At 41.6% G+C, this 17,449-nt stretch overlaps 1 protein-coding gene across 2 annotated transcripts in view; it reads left to right on the plus strand.

Moving 5' to 3' along the window:
- Window positions 1–17,449, plus strand: part of LOC136678190 (vacuolar protein sorting-associated protein 35-like) — a 50,719-nt gene that overhangs the window by 2,581 nt on the left and 30,689 nt on the right. For both annotated transcript variants that reach the window (XM_066656131.1, XM_066656130.1), the window contains exons 2-9: window positions 3,073–3,171; window positions 5,899–5,995; window positions 7,996–8,119; window positions 8,756–8,938; window positions 12,157–12,370; window positions 14,999–15,082; window positions 15,358–15,467; window positions 17,351–17,447. In XM_066656131.1, coding sequence (XP_066512228.1) covers window positions 3,073–3,171; window positions 5,899–5,995; window positions 7,996–8,119; window positions 8,756–8,938; window positions 12,157–12,370; window positions 14,999–15,082; window positions 15,358–15,467; window positions 17,351–17,447 — 1,008 coding nt within the window. The remainder of the gene's footprint in view (window positions 1–3,072; window positions 3,172–5,898; window positions 5,996–7,995; window positions 8,120–8,755; window positions 8,939–12,156; window positions 12,371–14,998; window positions 15,083–15,357; window positions 15,468–17,350; window positions 17,448–17,449) is intronic.

Below are 17,449 nucleotides of genomic sequence, written 5' to 3' on the forward strand. Positions count from 1 at the left end.
TTATTTATTGTAATATATTTTAAGAATTTTGACCCCTGTTTTATTTTGAATTTGAATACTGTGCCAAGATCCTTCACAGTTGTAAATTTTAGTGACAAATAAATAGCATTTTAGTACATTTATATCTCTTTATTAATTTGTTATATTATAAATTTGTTATTAATATTTGTCAGTCTTTATGCATTAAGTGTCTCCCACAGGGTGTGTATATAGGGTGTATATAGGGTGTATATGGTATATAGGGTGTATATGGTATATAGGGTGTATAAAGGGTGTATATATGGTGTATAGGGTGTATATAGGGTGTATATGGTGTATTAGTTCAAATGTGGTATTGACAAATAAGCAAAGTTTATGTATCGGTGTCGGAACTGAAAAAGTAGGCTCTGTGTGTGTATCCCTAGTGTGTACAGGGAAGAGGAGGCAGAAAAATGAAAAAGAAATGTAAGCTACTTATTAAATATTAAGAACTTTTGGAACGGGAGGTCCAGGTGGTTGTGGTTTTGTTTTACGTCAACTGAGATTTCATTTAAAAACAAAATAGAAAAATCAGTTGATAAAACGCACGTGTGGTGTAACTTGGCCTTTCGATTTTAATTTTGAAAAGGAAAACACTGTGGAAGACTGCTGTGTGATTTTTGGATTGAAAATAAAAAGAAAGGCTTAAGGTGCGTTCGCTTTTCCATTTTCCGCTGTTCTCACTGTTCACGGAGCCACTCCTCAGACGGATGGCTTCTGAACCGTATTCTGAAATCATTTCAGACACGGAAAAAGGAAGACACAGCAGTATCTGCCGCTATGTTGCGTGATTATGGGGAAGAACAGTTGTTTTCCTTTGAGTGAGATGAGATCTTGTTCAAAAATGGCCGACTCTGAAGTGGGAAATCATGTAGTTTGCTGTTTTCCAAAAACAAATCAGATAAACTCTTTTCCCATTTTCCTGTTTCACAAAGACCTTGGAATGGCTGAAAGGTACACACACCTTCTGCTCCTTGTTCCTCACTGCTGGGCTCTCATGTTGAAGACAGCTGTGACTGTGTTGTTGGATCCATTTGGTAATTTGACCAAAATATATTAACAGACATTTCATTAAGACCCCAGGGAACCCTGTAAAACTGTGATATCTGGAAGAATCTGTCCCTTTTAAATGGTGATAGAATTTAATGAACACAATCCAGTTGTTTTTTATAGCACTTGTTAAATTATCCTCTGTTTTAGTGCAAAATACTGTTCCTACACCCAGCTTCCCTACTCTTTGAATCACAGGGTGGGTCGTGTGGCATTAAGGCAGATGATAGGTTTGTGGTTGTGGTCAGGAGTTGGGTTGATTTACTGAAACGATTTCATTGAACAGATCATGTGTTTCATTAAAACTTGATCATGGTCTTGGCGTTGTTCACCTTTTCATACACTTCACAAATTCATCAGTACATCGTTGATTCAGATTTTGATTTAGACGATTTGTTGGGGTTGTTAGATATCTGCAGTAAACCCATTTAATTTGTCCTAAAGCATCCAGACACCACCAGACACCACATGATCAGTTCAGCCTAGGGCTGCACGATACTGGGAAAATATTACATTGCGATGTTTATTTTCCTGCGACTTTTATATTTAAATGTATATAAGGATTTTTCATCAGAAGTAAATGATAGAACATGTATTATTGATACTGCATGTTCCGTAGCCTAAATAAGGGTCTCATCTTTGAATAATGAAGGTGGTGTCTAGGAGGGATACAGGGAATACATAAGGGAATTACCATGAGTGACATTTTATTTATATATATATATTGAGTGAGCTTTTAAGATTAGCACATTGTAGCTTTAGCAATTTAGCATTAGTGTAAATAGCAGACATCGAAATTCGTGCCGTATCTACGCTTCGTCTCCCCACATTCACCGCCTACTCTCCGTTATTCCACCCACCCCCCACCTCCCGTCATACAGCCAGTGCCTGTGTTACTCCTCCAGCCAGTCGTCACGTCTTCAAGGTAGCGATGTGTAACCACTTACAACTTTTATTATTTCTTTTTTATTACTGTTTCCACTGTATTTCTCTTTTATTTTTAGTAACGCTACATGTATTTTTTACTAATTTGAGAGAGTTGTAAACATAGACCAGTGCAAAAAGGGTGACTTTCGGGGCGGGGGCTGGAACCCATTAATGGCTTTTCCATTATTTTAAATGGGGAAAACTGACTCGAGAAATGAACTTTTCCACTTACGAACCGGGTCACGGAACGGATCAAGTTCGTAGGTAGAGGTTCCACTGTGTGTGTGTGTGTGTGTATATATATTGCACATATGTGAGTATACAAATAAAAGGGCAGCCATACACAGCACAGCTCACTCAAAACTACCAGCAACACACTGTGTATTCAAGGGTGCAGTAAAATAAATGAAAACAGTCGCAGAGAATGAGAACGGTGAGAAGTTTCTTTTTGTGGCAAACAGCAAAAAAAGTTGTAAATTAAGCTGTATACAACTATTTAATTAAAAAGCAAGTGTGGTCTTAGCCTTTTAGCACCGCGGCTTCAGAACTGTGTGTCTCACAATGATGATGCAAAAACGATACATCTTGCAGCCCTAATTCAGCCATTTTACTGTCGTCAGTTCTGAACCTACAGCTTGTGTAATCTCTATCGAAAGTCCCCGACCAATACAACTGAACGTGATTCTGCAGCCACACAAAATGGCAGCATGCTTCATGCCCAGCACTGGTCTGTGCTTCAGTAAAACGGTGTACTCTGGAGTGATGGAGCACCAACTAATACTTGAAGATGAGTTAGAGTGATGCTTCTGATTTAGAACTAACACAATCCCACATTAGTGCATGACCCGACTAACGTTTTTGAGGCTGAGTGCAAACAAATCCTCACAGAAGTATTCCAACATTTAAGGAAACTGTACCAGACGAGTAGAGGCTGTAACTAGAGCCAAGAGGGAACTATTAATGCCTTTCGTTATAAAAAGAAATGCAGGAGAAGTTGGTGTCTGCACATTTTTGTATATACAGTGTGGTTACTGACATTGACGCTGTCACTAATGTTTCTTTTGATGTCTTTTGTAGCCTACCACCCAGCAGTCACCCCAAGATGAGCAGGAGAAGCTGTTGGACGAGGCAGTTCAGGCGGTCAAAGTGCAGTCATTTCAGATGAAGCGGTGCCTGGTGAGTCCTGTACCTATGATTTATAGTGAATTGGTTTGACAGCGGTAGCTAATGTGTGACCGCAAGCAGTTTCTGGGTTTTCAGTGTTAAAGGAGCAGTATGCAATTTCCACCAGAAAATAACAAACAATATATTGAAGTGAAGTTTCCTCAAGTGCAACTCATGAGAGTTGAAGAAATAAACACTTCTGCAGTGTCTGATTAAATCTGTTTATGCTCCATGGAGCGGGCCCCCCACACAGAGGCAGACATGTTTATTATAGGATTGGTACAGAATTGTTGATACATCCAAGTGACTAGCTGTCAGTTTAGCTTTTAATGAGATGAACAAGAATCCGTGGAGAAAACGACTGAATGCTCACCACTGAGCAGCGAGAAACACCACTGAAATATATTTGGGAGGAGAAACACACTCTGGAAATGTAATCTATAAGTGTTTACGGGATGTAAACATAAAAACGGTTTGTCTGTTGATGTGAGAAAAGTCTCTTTTGGAAGTAATCTCTCTCTCTCTCTCTGTTGGAAGTCTCTGTTCAGTTCTCCCTGTGACTTCTGTAATGAGCAGTAGATTGAGACAGTTCTGAGTAGTTACACAAGTCTAAGGGCAGTATTTTTTAATGCCAAGCGTACACACGATGCCCCCACAGGTTTGTGGATCAGTGACGTTGTGTCCTCTGGAGAGATGGAGCTCCTTTCTATATCACAATAGCCATTGTTATTTTGTGGTCAGCGATTTCTTTTAATTGTTCACCAGTGTTTGATTGGTCATTTTTAAGGCCGTGTTATGCCACTCGTATAATAACAGTGTAATGGCATAAATATGCAATTACCCTACACCCACTAAATGTGCAGTTAACTTTTAGTCAACACATTTTTGTAGAATGTTGAGGCATTGGGCTTGGAATTTTAATTAATTAATTTACAGACAGATTGTCTGTAAGCGCTTATCCAGTTCAGGGCGGCGGTGGGTCCGGAGCCTACACAGAATCACTGGACACAAGGCAGTAACACACCCTGGAGGGGCCACTAGACCTTTGCAGGGCGACACACACTCACACAATCACACTCTCTCTCACACCTGGATCTGTGTGACAGTGGCCTAACGTCCTCAGAACAACAGAAAACAGAACAGAGCGAGTGGTTAAAATACTGTTCACTTTCGTTCTCATGTAAACACAATGGGAGATATTCATTCATTCTCTGTAGCCCTTATACAGTTTAGGGTCGCAGAAGGTGGGAATACACCCTGGAGGGGGCGCCAGTCCTTCACAGGGCAACACACACATTCACTCACACCTACGGACACTTTTGAGTCACCAGTCCACCTACCAACGTGTGTTTTCAGTTGGTGAGATGAATTCAGAATTAACATCATCCGACTTTGGTGTTCCCGTGTTTATTGTAACTATCAGAACTGTAGAAATGTTGCTGGTCCTGCTCTTTAAAGGAGCAATCAGTTGTTTTCTCCACTGATCCTCAGTCTGAGAGCCAGGGTCAAAGATTCAGTTTCAGTCATGTTTAAAACATGGATGTCGCTATATAGGGTACCCATTCTGTGGAGCATAAGCAGATTAATGCAGGGTGTACAGAGCAGTTTGATTCTTCCTCTCACGCCCTGTGGTTAATGTCATGTTCTAAGTCGACACTGGGCTCGTTGGGCACGGCTTAAAGCAACATGAAACAGCAGTGAGGCTCTGCATCTAACCCATCTGTAGCAGTGAAAACACACTCTCGCACACAACGAGCAGTAAACAGAGTGGTTGGCAATGAGCCACTGGGAGTCCAGAGACCAGAGCATTGCCAGAGAGAGCAAAACACCTGTTTGAGTCGTCTGCTTTCGTCCTTCACTCCCAAAACTCCAACTCTGCCAGGCAAGTGTATTCTTCTGGTGCCAGCAACAAAAACATGGCTTTTATGTTTTCCCAAAGATGTGAACAACTCTCGCCATGGGCTGAGTTTTACGCCACAATAATAAGCAGAAAGTTACCAGAAAGACAAGATGGAGGCTAAGCAGCTGCTGGAACTGCTGAAATAATTGTAATTCAAATCAGAAAATATTAGATAGTTATTCATATATCTGCAGGGACATTTCAGGAGGATTTCCATGGAGTGTACAGTAGCTTCACAGTGTTTACAAAGCTGCTTTCAACGTTTTAAATTAGAAATAATGTTTTGATCTTGACAGGAAGCATTTAATTTGGAAAGTAGAACAAAGCTCTTATCTTTAAATGAAACACTCGTTTATTAAAGCGTATATATTCTGATGCAGGACCGAGCGTGAATCAGAGAAGTGGCGTAATAGAAAATCTGCAAATGGCAAGTGGACTTTTAAGGATCTGAATAATTTTTAATTGTTCCCATGCTTCCACTCAAGACAATGGAAATGAGGTGAAATGTGTCACGCTGACACTAAAGTGACCGCCGGCAGGAAAGCTTTCACTGGGTCGGAAATTCGGTGTCAGCTCATTTTATACCTTGATGGCCTTAATTGCTTTTAAATGAAAGGAATTGAAATGGAATTGAATGTAAAAGAATGCATTGCCGTGACTGTGTAACCTTCGTGTTCGGTCGATGTTCTGAATTTTAAGCAGCACGCTGATGATTAATCTCTCACCGTTTACTTTTTGATGGTCACTTTTCAAGTGGAACCCATCACTCAGGCAACTTTCTCAGCGCTCTGTTTGACTTTGTTTTTGAGCCTCAAGTGAAACCTTTTCTCTCGTTATAGGACAAGAACAAGCTGATGGATGCTCTGAAACATGCCTCGAATATGTTGGGGGAGCTGAGGACTTCTATGCTTTCTCCTAAGAGCTACTACGAACTCTGTACGTGCTTTTTAAAGCAGGTTTTTAGTATTGGGTCAATTACAGTTGTAGCTAAATGCTCTTCTGTCACAGCTCAGCTCCTTTTGATTTATGTTCAACAGCACCTTCCATTTCCACTGTATAAGTAACTGTACATTAGCAGTTTGCTTGTATCCAGGCGTATGATTTGGGATAAAAGCAATTTAAACACACACAAGTAACAAAATACCACAGAGATTGAAAGTGGCAGAAATATGACACAGAATTTTTACTGAACTCCAGCAATAGATACAACAAAGGGGGCTGCTGTCCTGGGAGCTTATCGACTTATAAACATTACGTTGTCTCGTTATGATTTGTCGTAGTGTCGGCTAGGGATGCACCGATCCGACTTTTTCAGTTCTGACAACGATACGTAAACTTTGTGTATCGGTCTGATACCCCATACCAATCCGATAACACTGTTGAATTAATGAACAATATTCTCCACCTTTTGGATGAGATTTAAGGCGTAAGGATTGACTTAAACATTAATAACAAAAAATATTATCAAAATAGTGAATTAACACACAGATATAAATTCACTGAAATGCTTTTAATTTGTCACTAAAATTAGCAACTGTGATGGACCTTGGCACAACATTCACATTCAAATAAAAAGTCAAATTTAAAAAAATTTAATTAATTTAAATTAAAATATAATAAAATAGGAGGAGGATAGAAGGATCTTGGCACAGAATTCGAATTCAAAACAAAAAGGGGTCAAAATTCTTAAAATATATTAAAATAAATAAAATGTATCGGTTAAAAATGAAAACAACTAGCTTCATTTTGTCAAACACACGAAAGGTAATCAGTCTTATTTTTAAATATTTGGTGTAAACAGAAATCCAAAATAATAAAATCTAGGAACTAAACCTGAGAAACATTTGAAAATGTTTAGAATAGTAAAGAATTTGGTCAAATACAATCAGTGGTCAGACGCCGTAATCAATCAGAATCAAATCAAAACAGAAAACATTCATTCATTCATTATCTGTAACCCTTATCCAGTTCAGGGTTGTGGTGGGTCCAGAGTCTACCTGGAATCATTGGGCACAAGGCAGGAATACACCCTGGAGGGGGCGCCAGTCCTTCACAGGGCAACACACACACGCACATTCGCTCACACCTATGGACATTTTTGAGTTGCCAATCCACCTACCAACATATGTTTTTGGACTGTGGGAGGAAACCGGAGCACCCGCAGGAAACCCACACAGACACAGAGAGAACACACCACACTCCTCACAGACAGTCACTCGGAGGAAACCCACGCAGACACAGAGAGAACACACCACACTCTTCACAGACAGTCACCTGGAGGAAACCCACGCAGACACAGGGAGAACACACCACCCTCTTCACAGACAGTCACCCGGAGGAAACCCACGCAGACACAGAGAGAACACACCACACTCCTCACAGACAGTCACCTGGAGGAAACCCATGCAGACACAGGGAGAACACACCAACTCCTCACAGACAGTCACCCGGAGCGGGAATCGAACCCACAACCTCCAGGCCCCTGGAGCTGTGTGACTGCGACACCTACCTGCTGCTCCACCGTGCCGCCAAGAGAAAACATAAGTAGCTTAAATAGAAAGTGAATGGATCAGTTCCATGGATCTGCCTATTTATCCGATGCTCGATACAGCTAATGTTGTTAATATCGGGACCGATATCAATTCCTAATATCGGATCTGTGCATCCCTTGTGTCAGCGTAATAATACTAGACTTGCTTTTCTGAAAAACACCATTGTATTCATACATTTACTCTCCATGGCCTTGACCTTTCCTCCCCAAGGAGGATGAAGAGCATGGATAATAAGACTGCTTTAGACACTGGAATATACTCCTTACTCACAGTTATTTATTCCAATTAAACACCTACTAAATTTTCATTGCGTGAAATGTATATTAACAGGATTCTGTCGTTAGAGGGTTGTTCATCATCGTATTTATTTCGCTCTCATTGCAGACATGGCCATTTCAGATGAGCTGCACTACCTTGAGGTCTACCTGACCGACGAGTTTGCTAAGGGACGAAAAGTGGCTGACCTCTATGAACTCGTTCAATATGCTGGCAACATCATCCCAAGACTGTGAGCACCCCTGACTATACTCCTCCATTTATCACCTTTTACCTTGTGCGTCCTTGTTAAAGAGGGCCTGGGGTTCTGAAACAGAAGCAGCGCTGATAGACAATTGATTCTTTGTGGCTGAGGAGTTTTCTGTTCTCGTGATTAAAGGTAAAACGTCTGTCATGCTGACGCTTCCATAAATGCTAATTGTTTTTCTTCTGCTGCGAGTTGTCCTTGTTCATCTGAGCAAAAGAACAAGACACAGGTAGCACTCAGTTAACAGTGTGGATATGTATGTTTTTTTCTGGTCCACTGCTCTTTAATAATAAGTCCACACTAGTGGCTGGAGTTGTTTGGAGCATATGCTTCAGACAGATTGGCGTAATTAATGGGTTGTTTTTAAACGAGAAAGAAATGGAGCATATTTTGAGAAAGGCTCATCAAAAGCTCATCTACTCTTCGCGCACTAACAGCCCAGCTATCTCTAGCCCCGTGATGTAAACATCTCCATTGTTTGCATTGCTCCTCTCTCTTCCCTGTGACCTAAAACGTTTTATTTGCCTGAAGCCGCCGTCCGCCTGCCTCTTTGGCATTTAATATACCATGCTTCTCATATTAATATCCTCTCTGTCTTGTGCCCTTCCTGTTCTCTCTCAGGTACTTGTTGATAACGGTGGGGGTTGTTTACGTGCGCTCTTTCCCTCAGTCCCGGAAAGATATTTTGAAGGATCTGGTGGAAATGTGTCGTGGAGTTCAGCATCCTCTCCGAGGCTTGTTCCTCAGGAACTACCTGCTGCAGTGCACTCGCAACATCCTCCCTGACGACGGAGAACAAGCGGAGTAAGAGCAGCTACACTCAGCTTCAGCAGTAGAGCAGAAATACTCTGTATGTCCTACATTTAGTAGATGTTCCTACATTCCTTGCAATTAGTGGATTCAGCTACTTTCAAGTTCACCCGGTGTGGACCACAGATTTTAAAGGAGCAGTAGGTAATATTTTTACCTTAACGTTACAGCTTTAGAATTATCGTGATGCCATGCTCAATGCCAAACATGACCCCTGACCCCTGCTGAGGTTTATACGGTTGTATGCCTTCAAATCCTCACAGTATTGATCCTAAATCTCGCACACACACATGGTTAGGAGCAGTGAAAACACACACACACACCACTAGCCACACCTTGGTGCCTGGGGAGCCTTTAGACCTTATGTGCCTTGCTCTGGGGCACTTCAGCTGTGGTTGTTGAGGGAAAAGAAAGTGCTGTTCCTTCAGAGTGCTACACCCCTGCCCCTGAACCTGGTCCAGGGTATGGAACCGGTCTCAAGTATCCTTAACCAGCGTGTAGCCTCAGTAGACTCATTGGCCTTGGGGCTGTAGCACAAAGCAGTATTTATGAATTAACTTGTTAACTTAAGCCCAGATCTGAGGACTGTTCCAAGGGAAAATGCCTTAGCTCTTTCCCTGTTGGACATAATTAACTTTGGGCTGAAGTTATCTGGCAGAACTGTGAAGCCCTGCTTTGTGGAATACCTCTCGGGTTAACCCCAGTATGTGACAGCGATTTAAAAATAATTATTTAACGGCTATAGTCTGTGTGAGGCAGCAGAGCATATGGTGGGGTTACGAACTTTTCAGAGCAGCCAAAAATATGTACGTGTCTGTACCGGGAGTCTGCTGACAACAGTGAGCTAGAAGTTTTAATGTTGTTGGGAGGTAATTTAAGCCCAGCAGATGGAAATGCTTAGTGAGGAAAGAAGAGCCCGTGTTAAAGCTAGTGTAGTGTTCTGTGTTTTTAAAAAAGGAAGAAAAAACTGAATGAAATATAGTGCTCTTCATTGTAAGTTCAGCCAACTTTAATGAGCTTAATTTCCTCTGGTTCAATTAGCAGCTTGTATAAACCTGCACAGACATTTCTATAAAACAGTGTGTTTCAGCAGTTTTTTCAGCTCTGTAGCTTGCAATAAAAGGAGCAAATATTTCTGTCTGCTTCAGTGTAGTCTGACTGAGATGTTAAAATGTTCTTATTCAAAAGAGAACAAAGCTCTCTTTACTGAGATCCATCCATCTATTCATTATCTGTAACTGCTTATCCAGTTCAGGGTCGCGGTGGGTCCAGAATCATTGGGCACGAGGCGGGAATACACCCTGGAGGGGGCGCCAGTCCTTCACAGGGCAACACACACACACACTCATACCAACGGACACTTTTGAGTCACCAATCCACCTACAAACGTGTGTTTTTGGACTGTGGGAGGAAACCGGAGCACCCAGAGGAAACCCACGCAGACACAGAGAGAACACACCACACTCCTCACAGACAGTCACCCGGAGGAAACCCACGCAGACACAGAGAGAACACACCACACTCCTCACAGACAGTCACCCGGAGGAAACCCACACAGACACAGAGAGAACACACCACACTCCTCACAGACAGTCACCCGGAGGAAACCCACGCAGACACAGAGAGAACACACCACACTCCTCACAGACAGTCACCCGGAGGAAACCCACGCAGACACAGAGAGAACACACCACACTCCTCACAGACAGTCACCCGGAGGTAACCCACGCAGACACAGGGAGAACACACCACACTCCTCACAGACAGTCACCCGGAGGAAACCCACGCAGACACAGGGAGAACACACCGCACTCCTCACAGACAGTCACCCGGAGGAAACCCACACAGACACAGGGAGAACACACCACACTCCTCACAGACAGTCACCTGGAGGAAACCCACGCAGACACAGAGAGAACACACCACACTCCTCACAGACAGTCACCCGGAGGAAACCCACACAGACACAGGGAGAACACACCACACTCCTCACAGACAGTCACCTGGAGGAAACCCACGCAGACACAGAGAGAACACACCACACTCCTCACAGACAGTCACCCGGAGGAAACCCACACAGACACACGGAGAACACACCACACTCCTCACAGACAGTCTGCTGTGCCACTGTGCCGCCCTCTTTACTGAGATGAGTTCATTAATTTCTGTCAGGTTTGATATGTTATTGGTGGTCCAAAAAACTGTAAAACATGACACTGTAGCATCACGTTTAAAAAAAGCACTTCCCAATAGACCAGTGAAGTTTTTGACGATATTTATTTATAACGAGTGTAATCTGAAAGAGAAGTGAAAAATAATAAATCAATAATAGACGTTTGTTTGGGTGCAGAATTGGTTTCCTAATGACAGTGTTAATGCAGTTGATATGTGTGGTATTTTGATCTCTAATCTGTAGAAACATTTAAATAACACGGTCCATGGACTTGTTATTGTGAAAATCCTATTCACTGAGCGCAAATTTAAAAACAGATTTTGTATTCATGTTGTTTAGATGGGTCAAAACCATAACAGCTTTAAAACGCTGACCCTAGCATCACATTCTGAGATCCCCTTCCGAACAGACCACTAAAGTTTGTCTTTGGTATTATGCGCATATTAGGAATTTCTGCTCTAAATGCAATTACAACATGGGAACAATGGTGTCGCTGTTGTTGTTGTTGTGGTGAACTTTACGGCTCCATACAGCCTCAGTGTACAACCGCAGGATTGACGTGGTAACTCACCATTAATTGAAGCCTTTGGCCTGCTTCCCAGAGACTTGCGGATCACAGCGTGTTCTGTCTGTGACAAGCGCAGTGTGCTTTTGGCGCCCAGTCGATTAAGAAGTCTTATTCCAGTGGATGTCAAAGCTAAAACACAGCCTTGCACAAATGTAGGGTTGGAATAGGCTGTTGCAGTATGTTCAGGGCTCAGTTGTTATTTAAATCCACACAAAAACAGAGATGGGACACAGTCGACTGAAATGTTAATAATCACATAGAATCACAATGTTTTAATTGCGACTGTATAAAATGGCATTAAATATAATCATGCTACTTCCTCCTCATGCGGTAATTGACAGTTGTTGTGGCCCTGTACCGCACGGCCAGGTGTTTGAGAACCTCTGTGTGGTATCTTAATTTTAAGCGTGCAACTCAGAGGAAATGCTCTTTCCGAAGAGTGTCTGGTTCTAAGTCTCTGTTGTTTTCTAGGGAGGAGATGACCGGGGACATCAACGACTCTATTGACTTCGTCCTGCTGAACTTTGCCGAGATGAATAAGCTGTGGGTGCGGATGCAGCACCAGGGCCACAGTCGCGATCGAGAGAAGAGGGAGAAGGAAAGGCAGGAGCTGAGAATTCTCGTGGGAACCAACCTTGTCCGTCTCAGCCAGCTGGAAGGAGTCAATGTGGACAAATACAAACAGGTAACGTTCAATAAAGGATGCAGTAGAAACTAGGGGTCTAAAAATGAAGGCTCTTTCATGGTGTACAGTACTGACTTTAAAGCTTTAAGATGTTTGGCACTGGATACTCTCATATTAGTTTAGGTTTTTAATTGTATAAAATATGAAATATACTTTTAGATGTATAACGATGTGTATTATAAAAAAGCAATAACCCACAAGAGGCCATGCATTACTGCAGTTTTATTACAGCGAAAGTCTCGAGTGGCTTATTGTTTTATAAAACGACGGTCAATGTAAAATACAATAAAATACACAAATGTTCAATACATTAATGTATTTATTCATAAACAAACATTCACAATGAAGTATTCCTCCGCCACACAGTGTAGTCTTTTAACGGCGAGCACTGTTGCTAAGCAACATGAGGATGAATCATAGCCACTCCATTGAACAAAATATGTTCACGTATATTCAGTGTTTTTTAGTTAATAATTACATTTTTGTCCTCTTTCTGAAGGGACTCTTATTCTAGAGGAGAAGCTGCAGGAAGTATAGGGCTAGCCTTGGGCTACGTTTTTAGCCTTTAGCTCAAGAAACTGCTTGAGTAGCATTAGCAAAACCAAGCACCGTATTGTCTCCAGAATTCACGCTGTTCTTGGATAATATAATAAAACATGAATTCATAAATCTCATATATGAGCAGTAATGATGACCATTCCTTCACCAGTGAAAGGAATAGTGATACACTTAGCTTAGCCTAGTGATAGCTAAGCAGTTTTAAGAGTCTAGGTTTAAAACAGTGGAGCATTAATATGGAATTCAGATGTTGTGAGGCAGTCATCGTGGCTCAGCCAATCAGATTTTAGGACCGGAACTATCTGTTTTATAAACCATTTTTTGTAACCTTTTCTAATCTATTTTAAAACTCTTCCAATATATTTAACGTTGTGATTATTATATGTCTTCTGCAAACTGTTTAGACTCTGAGTACTGCTCAGATCTCTGGTATATTTCATCATCGCTACGTTACATTAAAGCCATACCGAGAGACAGAAACACAGTCGATTGCATGGGACTGGAAATTTTCAAAGTCTTTTTCAGCTCTTATCTTTCAGCCAGAAAACCAAAACCATATTATGAAATCAATAATGCGACCTCTTGTATTTGTAATTAGAAATATGATCCTTTAATTACTCTGAATCCATAAGAGAGACGTGTTTAAAGCAAACTTGAACTGGAGCTTGATTATGGAATATTCACTGGTGCTGTCTCTTTGACACTTCTTTGTGCGATGCTCAATATGCCTCAGGTAAACTGCACAGTAGACAATAACACTACGAAACAGTAAGAGGCCTATAATAATCTTATGGTAGTTTTACAAATATGGTTTTTCAGGACTTAAAAATGTCTGTTATAATCCGGGTTCATGGGACCGTTCTGTGTTGTATTTGTACAGAATTAATTTCTCCTGCACATCACAGTATTGTCTCATAGAGCCCTGGCAGTAACTGAAGGTGGAGACTCTTTCATTTTTGCACTTCACTTTAGAATTAAGAGCTCTTTAAAGAGAAGAAACCCACAGAGAGCCCTCAGTGTCCTTTGATGAGTTCCTTTTTACGTCTTGGTCCTGTATTGTATCTGAGAGTTCATGAATAACCCTCTGATAAAGGATAAAGCTGGTCCTTTTGACTGAAAGGTGATTCACGTTGCTTCAGGCCCTTTCCCTTGTGGCTCTGGTGTACTCTCTTCTTGGGGTTTCTGACCTTTTCTGAACCTTATCCAAGAGACCTGTCAGCAAGCAACTCGATAATCACTTTTAAACAAATAGCCGGGGGTGAAAGCCGCTGATCTCCGTGCCGCAACTGTTCAGGAGATGAACAAGCCCTCAGGCGTGACCACGGGTCCGCGCTGATTAGTGGATTATTATTCTACAAACACACCAACCTCAAACTGTTCTCTATGGCAGTTTGTAGTCTGCAGGGATCTTCACTTACCTGTCAAAACCGCTGCCTTACTTGGGTCGCTGAGATCTAAGTCTATTTCCATCAGAAGTGGTTAAATCCAGAGAGACTTAGTAGATATTTCCTTATAAAATGAGCACATGTGTGTTCTCTGCAACACAATTAGGGGCCTGTTTTTTTTATTTACTCTCCAAAAACCCAGCATTTAACCGTCATGTCTCCTGGGTGTCTGCAGTGTCACCCGTGTTCCTGATGGCAGAATAGTGCTAAATCCTGGGTACAAAAAATTCTTTGGAAACTAATTTGCCTTTATAACACACTGCAGGTATCGTTTTGCTGTTCATACATTTTAAAATGTGCCTTTCAGGTCAAAACCGTAGTGCAAATCTGTCAGAGAATTGTCTGTCATTGTCTCCTTTCTAGCAGAGTATTCATCACCATTTCGTGCACTAGATGTCTGAGGAGACTTTAGGGGAATTGGATTCCCAGACGTCCTGTTCCTAACGTTAGCTCTGTGGACAATTCTGACTCTATAAAATTCTCAAGAATGGTGCATTTCATATTAAGTCACTGTCAGCTGAGTAGTCAGTGCCAGAATTTCCCTCTAAGCCAGCTGCAGTCGGAATGACTTGTTGCTGGCGATAGAGGAGGAAGATGAATGAAGTTTTAAACCGTTTCTCCTCAGATTGTACTCTCTGGAGTTTTGGAGCAGGTGGTGAACTGCAGAGATTCTTTGGCGCAGGAGTACCTCATGGAGTGCATCATACAGGTACAGATCATTACTGTAAAACACTGAAGATCTCTCTCTCTTTTTTCCCCACTGTAATGATGTTCATCCTCCCTGTAATTGCTTTAAGCTCTCAGCTCAGTCCTGTGTTCATGCCAGTCCTACCACATTCAGACACATGAGCAGAAAAGGGCTTTTGTGTTTAAGTGCTTGTAAGAGGTGTGTGTGTGTGTGGTTTGGTGTGTGAGGGAGAGAGAAAAAAAAGATAGACCACTTGTGCTTGCTGCAGATTGTAGCTGCATTAATTTTCTCTGTAGGTCTTTCCAGACGAGTTCCACCTCCAGACACTCAACCCATTTCTCCGCGCCTGTGCAGAACTGCACCAGAACGTCAACGTGAAGAACATTATCATCGCCCTCATTGACAGGTGACCAAACACGTTTTTGGTGTCTGTACATTCATTATTTTTGAACTAGCACTAACCTAAAAGTAAAGAAAACCTGGTTTTAAGTTCAGTGCTGTGCTCTAGGATGGACACACACACACACACACACGAACACACACATAAACAGGGTCTGTGTGTGTGTAAGACAGCCACCTCACTGAGAGGTGACCTACACACAGGTGTATTAGGGCTCTCAATGTTGGTATAGAATCTGCTCATCATTTCTGAGAGTCAATCAAGTAAAACAAGTCTTTAAAAACCATAACTGAGGTAAACTGGACAGTGAAGATTTGCAGAAACAGAAAATAAAGAAGAAAAGCTTAAGAATTAAAACCTAATTCTATAAAAACTATCACACCCTCAACAGTATTTTTATAGAGGTCTTAAAGGCTAAGCAGCACTTAATGGACCTCCATGAATATTTCACATTATTGTAGTTACTGACAGATATAAGTATGAATTAAAATGAAAATAGCAGCTTAATTTGCTTTAAAACTGACAATTTTATTAAATTGACGGAAAAACCCGAGCTCTCTACGGAAATTCTTGAACGCGACCGTGACGTCACTGGTGGACAACAGCTGAACAACGCCGCGGTAAAACACCGTTATGACTGACTGTTATGGCAGTATCTAGCTAAATAACCAACATTATTCATGACAATAGCCTAGCAATAAGCTAAACTCAAATGTAGAGGCACCGTTATTCTTGTAAATGTGATCGAAGTCGAACTCGAATTCCTCCGACACTATAAACCTCCGTAATGCAGCTACGTAGCCGAGTATAATCTGAGACACCGAGTTTAGCGAGTCAAGCTAACGTTAACTAACACCAACTAAAACAGGCGAAGTGAGTGTCCTTACCCTGTTTACCTCCATGTTACAGAGGCTCTGGAACACCTTTCGTTGGTGTCCTTACATGCCCATATTGTTGGAAAAGCGCCAGTGAAATGAGCTACAGATAACGGAGTGAGCGGAGGGTCCTTTCCAAAGTGCCCGTTTAAAGTGGACAAATTTAGTCCATTTTCTGGATATTTTGGGATCTTTGGGCCATTTGTTCACAGATGTCCCACTGTACATTGAATGATTGCAGCCAAAAACAACACACCTTTTCATCATTTTGCATTAAATTAAGTGCAGCTTCTAGAGTTGTTGTCCACCATCTACGTCACAGGCAAGACGCCTATTAGAGTTTCCCAACACCGCTGAGGGGCGGGGACCAACGGTCTTTTAAACCTTATTCCTTCAATTAGTAAGAAATAACATGTTTTCTGACTCTCAATAAACACAAGTTAGGAACTCAACCACTGTATTTATTTGTTTGACACTTTCATAGAGCTGCTGCTGAGCCTTTAAAGGAACACGAGGGTAAGAGATGGGTTTTATGCTCCTTGCGGCGCCCCTAGTGTTATTCCTTATTATAGCATTGTACTGAAATCAGGAGGGAGGGAGCAGCAGAGGCTCTGTTCTCTCTGTTACAGCTTAGTGAAGCGTAACAAAAAAAACTGAAGCACAAACTTTAAACTAAAAATATTACATAGTGCTCCTCTAAAAAAAAAAAAAAGAAAGATATTTAATTATTTAAAAACTCCTTATGTTGAGGCATGGGTGTAGTGAGAGTGGTCATTGCGGGGAGTGAGAATGATAACTGCACTGAAAGTGTTTGTATAAGCTTGTGATTAAGTGCGATTTGATCTGATCTGTTAATAGTGTTTTTATTGCAGAAATTAATATTGCATTAATGATTAAAAAATGTAATGTAATCTGCAGTGCTCAAACACACACACTTGCTGACTGCTTCAGATAGGGCTGTATTATGTTTGCCTCTGGAAAAACTCACCGTTTCTCTCTGGGATCATTCTCTAGGCTGGCCTTGTTCGCTCACAGAGAAGATGGGCCTGGAATCCCTGCCGAAATCAAACTCTTTGACATTTTCTCACAGCAAGTGGCGACGGTTATTCAGGT

The sequence above is a fragment of the Hoplias malabaricus genome, chromosome Y (genome assembly GCF_029633855.1).
Source record: "Hoplias malabaricus isolate fHopMal1 chromosome Y, fHopMal1.hap1, whole genome shotgun sequence".
Lineage (NCBI taxonomy): Eukaryota > Metazoa > Chordata > Actinopteri > Characiformes > Erythrinidae > Hoplias > Hoplias malabaricus.